The sequence below is a fragment of the Perca fluviatilis genome, chromosome 1 (genome assembly GCF_010015445.1).
Source record: "Perca fluviatilis chromosome 1, GENO_Pfluv_1.0, whole genome shotgun sequence".
In the NCBI taxonomy this organism is placed as follows: domain Eukaryota; kingdom Metazoa; phylum Chordata; class Actinopteri; order Perciformes; family Percidae; genus Perca; species Perca fluviatilis.
Genome location: NC_053112.1, coordinates 19,518,368 through 19,529,434, shown reverse-complemented (window position 1 = coordinate 19,529,434; position 11,067 = coordinate 19,518,368). Strand labels below are relative to the sequence as shown.

The following is an 11,067-nucleotide window of genomic DNA, read 5'->3' as shown; positions in this document are numbered from 1 at the left end:
AATGAGAAAGAGAGAGAGAGAGAGAGAGAGAGAGAGAGAGAGAGCGAGAGAGAGAGAGAGAGAGAGAGAGAGAGCAGAATACTCAAGTAAAAGTATTTCAAAATTGTAGTTGGCTACAAGGTAATACATTCCACCACTGTCAACATAAATACATAAAACTGTTTTCTCAACTCTAAATGTAAATAAGGTGCCAGAGTGCATAAAAAAGCATAAAAAAAGAGCTTGTTTATAAAAAAAAGATTCTTGAGAGAGGATCCCACTTGACCCCCCTACAGAGGTCTGGGCTAAGCCCACAATGTCCATATCCTAGAAATGTCTCTGACATGCACCATCCAGGCTGTGTTGGATGAGGTGCTGAATATACTGTCAGAGACTCCCAGAAGAACCAGTTAGCTTTCTGAGGAGAGTGCTGTTCACCTGCCTTCCTGACTGTCAAAAGGAATGCATTTAATTACAGTCCATCCACTGGGAAACGTTATATTCTCTGTATTCACTGCACAGCTGATAGTCAGTCTATTGTTATATTCATCCATTGTCCTAGACTTGAGCAGAGCAGATTAAAGAGAGAGAGAGAGAGAGAGAGAGAGAGAGAGAGAGAGAGAGCAGTCAATCGGTTTCTGGTCTGACAGGCTCCATGTCTACACTTAATGATGCAGACCGTGGTAACACAAAGAAGCAAATGAGCCATTACTTCTCCACTTCCCGTACCACGCATTACAACTGTGCTCATTATTTACAACTGATTCATTAAATGCCTCAGAAAGATTACAAAATGTAATTTAATTTTGGGAATCTGAGATCTCAGAATAAAGACCTCAATGATTAATCTGAGGGCCGAAGAACGTTTGCACATGTTCTATCTGGGCTCATTAAGAGCCGCGCTCCTTTTTAAATCTCTTGTAAAAGGTCAAATTCAACAGACGTGAACACATTTGTGTGTGTGTGTGTGTGTGTGTGTGTGTGTGTGTGTGTGTGTGTGTGTGTGTGTGTGTGTGTGTGTGTGTGTGTGTGTGTGTCAAGGCAGTGTAACAGTGCTTTAACTTGCTGTGGAGCCTTGAGACCAGTTCAGGAAATGGGTTTTATTCTTTAAAGAGCGAGCATTTATCCCACACTTTGTTATCATCATAGTCATCATCATCATTCTAATCATCATCGTCATCATAACCATCATCCTATCATACAAAATGGCACAATACTGTATCCATAACAACAAAAATAGAGACAGAAATATTCAGACAGGTCATTTTGCACATCAAACTGTCGTAAAGTACAACACATCATGACTTCACTATGTTGGTTTCATTGATAAAACTAAAAATAACATTTACAATAAAAACAGGGTTTCACTGTGGTGTTCTGTTAGGGTTAAACCTCTCTGTGTGATCGCTGTTGAAGCTGTGTGAAGATGTTCTGAAAAGATGCTGCACGTAAAGCTCATCCTGGGAAAGCCTTTCCAAGCAGTTACACCTAGAGCGTACAGGCCAGTGACTCATGCACAATGGTGTATGTATTTTATAATTTATGTACAATGTAGTAGTAAAAAAAAAAGTATGTACATTAAGACGGAGTTCATCATACATATCTTCTAGTGTCCCTCTTGCACAGTATCTTTTTGAACGACCTCCTAAAGTCATTGTTGAAGATAGTGTAAATGATGGGGTTCAACGCACTGTTGCAATAGCCAAACCAGAAGAAGAACTTGAACAGGGTGTCGGGCACCGGGCAGGACTCGCACAGCGTCATCAGCATGTATGTAAAGAAAAAGGGAAACCAACAGATGACAAACACTCCAATGACCACGGCCAGGACGAAGGTAAAGCGTTTCTCCCGGTTCTGTCGGCCCTTCCAGCGGCTGCCCTTGGTGCTCGCTGCCCGCTTCTGGATGCCATCGTCCCCCGGTTTGATTTGGCTCAGTTTGGTTTTCCCCTTGGTCGCTTTCTTTTTGATCGAGCAGGGATTGTTCACTTTGTGGTCGGAGGAGGACGACTCCTCGACGTCCACCCCGTTGACTTCGCCCTTCTCCTCATCCGCTCCTCCTTCCCCTGCCACTCCCTCCTTCAGCTCAATGTCCTGCTCGCCGTTCAGCTTCTCGTGGCAGCCATTCTCCTTCTGGTTGGCGGCAGCGACGGTGGCTGTCTTCTGCGCCTCCTTCCGCTTCCTGTCTCCCGGTGGCGCCCGTGTTCTCTTTTTGGCGATCTGGTAGATCCGCACGTAGACCAGAACCATGATGAGGCAGGGGAGGAAGAAGGAGCCGATGCAGGAGGAGATGACGTACCACTTTTCATTACTGATCTTACACACAGGGTCCTCCACGTTGTTTTCTTTCTCCATGGTGATTAGAGGAGGGAAGGAGATAACCGCCGCGATGACCCACACTATGAAGATGATGCACTTGATGCGTTGTGGCGTCCTCTTCAGGTTGTACTCGATGGCCTGTGTAATGGACCAGTAGCGGTCTAAGCTGATGGCACAGAGGTGGGCGATGGAGGCGGTGCAGAAAAGAACATCAAGTGCCAGATATATCTCACACCACACCTCCCCAAAGTACCAATATCCCATAAGCTCGTTGGCCAAGGAGAAAGGCATCACGAGGGTAGCCACCAAAATGTCCGCTGACGCCAGGGACACTAAGAATAAGTTCTGCGGAGCCCTCAGGGCCCGGCTTGTAAACACAGCTATGACCACCAGCACGTTGCCAAACACTATCAGCAGGATCATGATCCCCACCAGCACAGTGAGCGGCAGGGAGATGCAGAGGCTGTAAGGGGGCACGTCTGGAAGAGTCTGGTTGGTCTCGTTGTCAAACCCCATTGGAGCAGAATGGCCCACTTCCTATGTGAGTTCACCTGAGGTTAACAAATAGCATCGCCAGGAAGGACAGAGCTATAGCTCACAGCAGGGCTGAGAAAGGAAGGAACTAAATCACTCCTCTGAGGCTTTCCCGGCTTTTTTTCTCTTTCATCCTGTACCCTCCCCAAGGAGAAGCGCTTCTTATTTATGAGGCTGTCAGTCCATCTGAAATTATGAGGCAAGAAGAGGAAAATTCAGAATTCTCTATAGGCCTACACTTTTCAATCAATTATGATACGTCTTTTATATTATTTTAATTAGCCCAAGCACTATGTCTTGTGTCTTTGACTTTTCCCTGAATAACAGTGAGAACAAAGGCCATATAAAGTGCGAAGTAATCTTACCTGGGGCAGAAAGCGGTGACACAACCTCTCCTGTGCCAGAGACGCACGGGCGTTAAAAAGGCTGTCAGTGGGTAACTTCTTTAAGCAGATCAATTGAAAGCAAAGAAGATCCATGGGGCGGATGAAGCGTAAAGTCTTCCCTCCGTGTCTCCTCTTTCTCCCCACACAATGATCCCTGTGCTGCATCTAATGGTGTTCAGTCGCGGATCTAATAGAGCGCTAATCACGTTATCCCGGGCGCTGCCGCGGTGCTGTCAGTGTGGAGTCTCTCTCCTCAGTGTTAACCAGTGCGCCACTCCCTCTCTTTATAGCCCGCACGCTGCAAAAAGTGTCCCGCTCGCTGTAAGTCACTGTGCGTCCACAGTGTCAACATGGATAGACATGTGGCCATGAAAACATGTGACACAACAGGTAATAACACAAGGCAGCTTGTAGCGTAGTGAAGGAATTACAAGAAAAACACCAGCAGAAATGAATTTTCACGAGCCAGAAAAGAAATACACTTATTTATTAATTATATTATTTATTCATACACACGTGGACAAAGGCCTACATAGTTTACATACATGGTACACGTGAAGCCTGCAATGTGCTCCAAAACAATATGACATTAAATTCGTTTTTACATTAACTATAGGCCTACTTTAGGCTACGAATACACACATAAAACATTTACATTAACGTGTCGGCTTTAATACGAAGATGCCACATAATTATGATAATAAAAATAGTTTCATATAAAAATCAATTGCCTTGTAATAATGACTACTAGCCTGGCTCCGCCCTCCTACGTACTTCCGCTCAATTTTAATTTTCCTTCAGTACTATGTCTGGGTTTGTGGTGTATACTTGGGTTTTCTCCGGCCAAATCTTTACCGGTCCAATCAGCGAACAGAGGGAGTGGTTGAGAACGATGACGTTGAGGTCGTGCGCTAGTTTGAGTTGTAGTTCCGTAATGGCGGCGGAGAAAGATGCGAGCAAAGCCATTCGGTCCGTTGTGGCAACGCTGCCGAATATCCAGAAGTTAAAGCCTGAGCAAGAACAATCTTTGCTGAGTTTTGTTGGTGGCCATGATGTTGTGGCCCTCCGCCCCACGCGGTTCGGGAAAAGTTTGATTTTCCAGCTCGCTCCGTTAGTGGTGAAGGAGTTGGCGAACGCGAACGCTAGTGATGCTAAGCCGACGTCACGACCGAACGTTAGCGATTGGCTATGGCAGATCCAGAGTGGCTCTGGGCAGATCCAATAGTCTTAAACTCCAACAGAGTATCCGCCTTCAAGGAAGTTAACACTTGTCAATGGAGAGTGGCCAGACTCTCTGAGAGTCTGGTAGGACCAGGCTAAATTACTACCTCTTTGAAGTAGAAATTTCAGAGTTAGGCTATAGTTGATTTTTGTTATAATGGTTTGCATTAAAGTACATTTGGATGTAAAATATAAATACACAGGCAAAACACAGTTACAGTGCACTGCCCAAATTCAAATAAATAAATTAAAGTGCATTAGAGAAGCTAATCATTTAAAGGCACAGAACTGCAGAATTTTTATTTTATATATGACAGAGGGTAAAGTTTTAAGAAAATTAGGAAGTACACTAAGTTTATGTTGATCATGATAGTCTAATTCTATCTGGGCAGTCTGCAATAAAGTGTTTCATTTTGTTGTCAATTTGATCAGGTGAAGCCTGATTTAAAGTTGGTTGGATTGATTTTGTTCTCTTTACACCCTCACTCTCAATGTCATTCTCTATAAAAAAAAAAGTCTTCATTTTGTTGTGACACTGAGATTTCAGTATTGCTGAAACTGAACTGAAACCAATTAAACACACATTCACAGAGTTAAAAAGAAAATGGACAAAATGTAAAGAGTAAACTACAGAACCTGTTGGGACAGACATTTTTTGCAGTGCAGCTGCTAGACTCCGTTGCTACGCAGCAGACAGAGCCACACCACGTGGATATCAACACAAGCGTTTCATTACTTTGTCCAAACTTATTGGATGTAGCCACCTTTTACACTTCATGTCCAACACACAAGGGAGTCCCTAGACGTTGTCAGGAGCAGCACACCTCACACTGATTCACAGACCTGTATTTGATAAAGATTTGCCCAAAGGAAACATGGGAACAGGCACTATTGTGTTTTCACATGCGATTTGGGAGCAGTGATACAGGCAGGCTATTATTCATCCTCACTGTACTGAGGCCTACATGTAAGTCTAAAATAATGTGACCTCTTTTATGGGAGTTTTGGATCTTCCCTCTGTGTGTACTCTATCAATATGTGGCCTCAAAACACCTTAAAATATGCAGGTTAGCCTGGTGTTTGAACAGACATCGTTCGTTTCCCAATATGTGTTCTTCTATTGACTTGTGTGCTTGTGTCCCTGTGAAACGTCATCTCGTGTTGCCAAAGTACTGTCCCAATCATAGACTGTATTAACAGTCTATGGTCCCAATACACAAGTTCGCATTTCGCCAAGAACAGTTAAAATTCCCAGATGTATTCTTGACACGCCCATTTACCGAGGATACATCGGTTGGTAACTTGTATGAACTTCGCAGCACCTGTATCCCAACATTCATTTCGGCATTCAATGATGGTTGGATTTCCAGTACATAGACAGCCCAAAAACGGGACAATTTTCGCCATCTTATTCATCACTAAATTCACTTCTGAGAACATTATAGGCAAGAAATGAACGGTTTATATTTCGAATATAGGCAGTCTTGCGAAAATCTTTGCCGAATTGACAATTTGCTCCAAAGTTTTCGGAGTTTTCGGAGCTCCATAAAATGACGCGGCCGCCAGCTTGCGCCTGCCGGGGCCGCTTGCTCGGCGCTCGGACAGTCACACTCGGAGATCTCGCTGTAAGACGGAGGTCTTTTAGACCGGTCCCGTAAATAAGAGGCTTTTATTTCGCCGTTTCGGATCGTTTGTTTAAATATCACAACACGTGGTTAACTGTCTTTTCGGAGTTAAACTCAACAAGCACACACACACACACACACACACAGCGCAGCAGGCAGAGGAGAGATATACCATAGATAGACTGTATATTATATATTATGAGATATACCCGTTTCTTTTCGGGAGACTTGTTTAAATTATGCCATAGGCTAGGCCTATAGCCTACATTATATTTTGTATTTAGTTCATATTTTTGGTGTATTTGTTTTCTGATTTATTAGAAGTAGAGTTTCAGTCTTTATGATAAATGAACAGTTGTACATAAAGTGGTAACATGCTATGACATGTTATGTAGACTAAAGGGGAGACACCAACCTTTATAATTTGAATTTCTAATTTCCATCTCCCTGGGCATATACAGTGCACTACAATAATATAGAAATGATAATTCCACATAACACTAATAGGAACACATAGGACACACCAGTGCATATGCCTATTTATTTGTTTAATTTAAACTGACTTAAACTTATATGCTAATAATAGTAGGGATCACGTTCCACTCTTTTGAATAAGTAAGGGGTGTTTGAGCTAAACCATAAACAATAAAATTAAAGCTCAATTAGTTTTATTTTTCAATATTATTGCAATAGTTGTAGCATTATGAGGTTTTCTTGTCCGGAGATTGTTTTAATACAAAGTGGTTATATTGTTGTGGTTTTTATTTCTAGCTGGTATTTTTGAGCCTTGCAGGTAGCCTCTGTGCTGGGAGTATTGAGCAATAACAGGAAGAACGCATCGTCTCAAACTGTTAACAGCGTTTTCTGTGCTTGTGAACTTGTGAGTTAATTCTTCCAAGAACAACCAGCAAGAACGTTCTCCCCAAGAACACAAGTCCGTACTTTGCATTCTTGGTATTGAGAAACGCCCCTAGTCTATATCCACGGCGTTCCACTTCCGGGATTGCTCTGTTGCTGCCAGAAATCCCACCGGATTTCACTCTTTCCGGCCGGATGTCTAGTACCTTCCTCTTTCTTTGTGTTGTAATTTTAAACTCCGGTCGATTTATGAGGACTGTGGTGAACTGCTCCTCAGATCTCTGCAGGGTAAATCCAGACAGATCCAGATCTAGACTATCTGTCCAATCTGAGTTTTCTGTTGCACGACTAAAACAACTTTTGAACGTACACATGTTCCACCAAAACAACTTCCTTCCCGATACCGTGGCTCTGCCTGGTGCTTAGACAATTGTGATTGGTTTAAAGAAATGCCAATAAACCAGAGCACGTTTTTCTCCCATCCCGGAATGCTGGGGACTAGCCAGACCCTCCTTAGCAGCACCGTGGAGGAAGGTCTGGCAAAGCGAGACTAGAACAGACCAAAGGCAGCTGGGGTCAATTGTAAAAAATATATTTTTTTTAGATTGTATATATTTTACTATTATAAATGTATTTTATAAAGCAAGGTGTTGTCTCTATGCACTCATGTAACATTTGGAGTCCGTTGTAACAAGGCAAATATTTAACCTTACCTGACACCTGCATTCATTTGTTGATCCATGAAAAACAAGCTCCATCTTGTTTACTTTGTCCACATACATAAGGTGTGGTAAGTGGAGGCAGACATGCAACAGTTTAAGTAAGTCTTAAAAAGAAGTTTATTAAGCCACAACAGCAATGCTGTGTGTGTGTGTGTGGTTTGATGAGATGTCAATGACAATGGCCTAGAAACACAACTATCATCATCTGATTGCAGCTAAACTCTGATTGGTGCATGTATGTGGTGATGACATCACATTGTTCCCAGAGGCCCACTTACGTCAAACCAGTGAGAACAGCACAGAGAAAAAACCACAAACACGTGTGTGTGTGTGTGTGTGTGTGTGTGTGTCTAGACCCATGGTGAAGTGGAGAGGCGTATAGTCTCCCAGCTCCTGACCCTGATGGAAGGCCTGAAGCAAAGAGATCATGTAGTTGTCATGGCAGCCACAAACCGACCAAACAGGACCCTGTTCTGAGACGCTTTGGTCAGGACAGCCACCCCCTCCACACACACACACACACACACACACACACAACACACACACACACACACACATACACACGTGATGGACATTGGAATCCCTGATTCGACCGGCAGACTGGAGATCATGCAGATCCACACCAAAAACATGAAACTGGCTGGCGACATGGACCTGGAGACACTGTGTGTGTGTGTGTGTGTCATGGCAAAATGGGGTCCTGGAAACCCCTATCGTAGCGGGAACAATCACAGGGCCGGTTAAGTTCTTTGCCAGGTGTATGTCGGTCGGTGGACAGATTTTGTCGCTGAGATAGAGTCACAACTGTGCAGGATGCAGTCACAAAACTTTTAGGTGTGTAGTTGAGATCAAAATAAAGGCCAAGTTCAAAGATGGGTGTGGTCTAAGCAAGGGCCTGGAAGTAGTGGAGTAGGAAGTAGGGAAGGGGTCATTTCCCCCATCCATGGTGTTAAGGCTGGTGTGATCCCATCGCAAGATGGTCTCTCTAGTCTTTTTCATTGGTTGGTTTCATTGAATGAAAGTGAAGATAATTACCTCTTCTGAAGAGTCTATCATGTTTTTCTTAATGCTCCGTGTCCTCCTTGCATACCGGCAACTGCGTGGAGGAGGGGCGGGGGTGCGTGCGCAATCACGTAAGGCTGTATCATGTGGATGCGCCGACAGTGTCAGTGACAGTGTCATTACTTAGAATTCCTCATGGGGGGGGAGACAGAAACTACGCACTATAGCTTTAAATCAATATGAAATAAACAAGCAGTAAGTCAGACAATGTGTTATAAAAAAATGTAAACAGAGAACATAAAACTCGCTAAAATATAACAAGTAGCTTTATATTTACTGTTAAGTGTAACTAAATTCATAAGAAATTTTGAGCACTAACATTTTTACTCGTGAACAGGTTGAGTTTTATCACAACCATTATCAGTGGCAGCTATGATAGTAAAGCAATGTTTACTGCTTTAGCTTGTTAGCAATATGGTTTTGAAATGACAACCAGAAAAACTCAGGCAACTAACACTATTTCCCTTTTTTCATGGATGTTGTAAATTGATGGTTATTGTTGTGCGTCATTTCAGCAAATAAAAAATAAATAAACATGTCTTCAGATTTCATCCATCAGGGGATTCAACAATTTCTAAACTTCCAGTATTCCTGGAACTGGAGCCCCTTCTTACCACAAAAGCTCTGACTCAGACTATTTTTTTTTTATTTTATTTTTCACTCTCTCTGGTAAATCACTCTAGGAAGGCTATTGTAGGAGGAAATTCCTGAGAAACTGTGGGAGAATGTGGTGTAACTGTACACCCCTCGTCATCAGTCTGTGCTGGACATGGTGTACACGACGTGTCGTGTGTCCGCTGGATCAAAGTTTACTCTAGTTTTGTAACAATGCTGAATTAATTCGGTGCCATCTAAATCCTGCTACTCTTACACACATTTTGGTCCTGTCATGGTCCAACATAATACATTTCTAAAATGTCAAGGTGATGTGATCGTCTCTACTATCAAATGTGTTTATGCTGCTGATCTCTTTATTTGTGGATAAAGGATAGTCCCTAATTCCAGTATGTTCCACAGTGATGCTCTATAGCTCTATTTTTTATTCTTACAACAATTTTTAAAGCATGTTACGCACTTTGAATAGTTAAATAATAGATTTATTTGAGCTGTACATAACCACATTTACTTTTTATGTTTTTGTTCTGTCTGGCCTTAATTTTGTGTCTTTGATGTTACATCTACTCAGATGTTTTTATTCAATCTTTGTTCAATATCCAATACTCATGTCATGGTGTAAGTATACACTGGCTTTTAAATTGATTACATGAATGATATAAATGAGTATTTTAAAAATCACCTTTTTAGATGGTGAGTACAATTTCTACTTCCAATGTGTTAATGCGTTATTTTACAGGTCCTTACTATAAATAATTTTGAAGCTGATTCCTGGAAAGAACTATGTAATTTGGTACTAATTATAGGGAAAATAAGGCCATGTTCCATTGGTCCTTTTCCAATTAATTCATTCTAATAAACTGTCAGCAAAGCGAAGAGTGTTCTAGTCAGTGTACACTGGGTGAGTATAACATTAGAGGTGAAATACTGAATGAAACCCAGTCTGGGCTGGGATTGCCTCCACACGCCTCTCACCAGTTTGATTGACATTCAGAGTAATACAAAGCTTTTGCCTCTGACGTGAAAAGCAAACATAGGGGTGGCTGAGCCATAATGGCGGCGGCTAGCACTGCTAGCTCCCGCAGAAGCCTGGCCAGCGCACAGGGCAGAGCGGTGGCGCCGGCGACCAGCCAGTCAGTGGGACGTGAACACGAAGGGAGGAAGAAACGGGGAGGGCCAACAGTTGCAAAGGTAGGGGCTCTCATGCACTAACACGCACGTGCGGCCAGACCGGCTATACCGAAACAAAGAACAGAGAAGCTTGGATTACAACACACACTGAAGTAATGGGACTCCATTCTCTTCTCAGCACGCCATTACCAGACCTGCCAACCTTGAAAAACTTTTTTGAGTAGCAACTTACTGATTTATTGTCGAAGTTCTGGTTCATGAACATGGCGGCACGCACGTGGAAAAAATGTGCCATTAAATGTCAAATCTGTATACATTTTAAACCCTAGAAAATAATTATGTTCAAGTAGGCTACTTGAATTAAATGAAACATTTTATTTAAATTATCAGTCATATTTAATAGAATTAATTTGACCATAATATAATCCAATAAAATAAATTACACTGCATAATGAGCACTTTCACTTTTGGTACTTTAAGTATATTTTGATAACACTTTTGTACTATTACATATTAGGGAAGATGTTGAATGCAGGACTTGTAACGGACAAGTAATTTGTAAATCTACAACACTGTTTTTTCTACTTTTACTGCAATACATGATGTGAGTAAGTCTTC

At 42.3% G+C, this 11,067-nt stretch overlaps 1 protein-coding gene across 1 annotated transcript; it reads right to left on the bottom strand.

The window, feature by feature from the left end:
• Positions 1–1,059: 1,059 nt before the first annotated feature.
• adra2a (adrenoceptor alpha 2A) lies at positions 1,060–3,460 on the bottom strand. Its single transcript, XM_039809816.1, has 2 exons — positions 3,195–3,460; positions 1,060–3,015 (listed from the first exon to the last, which is right to left on the bottom strand). The coding sequence occupies exon 2, from the start codon at positions 2,809–2,811 to the stop codon at positions 1,573–1,575; it is 1,239 nt and encodes a 412-aa protein (XP_039665750.1). The 5' UTR covers positions 2,812–3,015; positions 3,195–3,460; the 3' UTR covers positions 1,060–1,572.
• Positions 3,461–11,067: the final 7,607 nt, after the last annotated feature.

Bases quoted from the DNA above. Each gene is read 5' to 3' on its own strand.
- adra2a (XM_039809816.1), bottom strand. From the start codon at position 2,811: ATGGGGTTTGACAACGAGACCAACCAGACTCTTCCAGACGTGCCCCCT.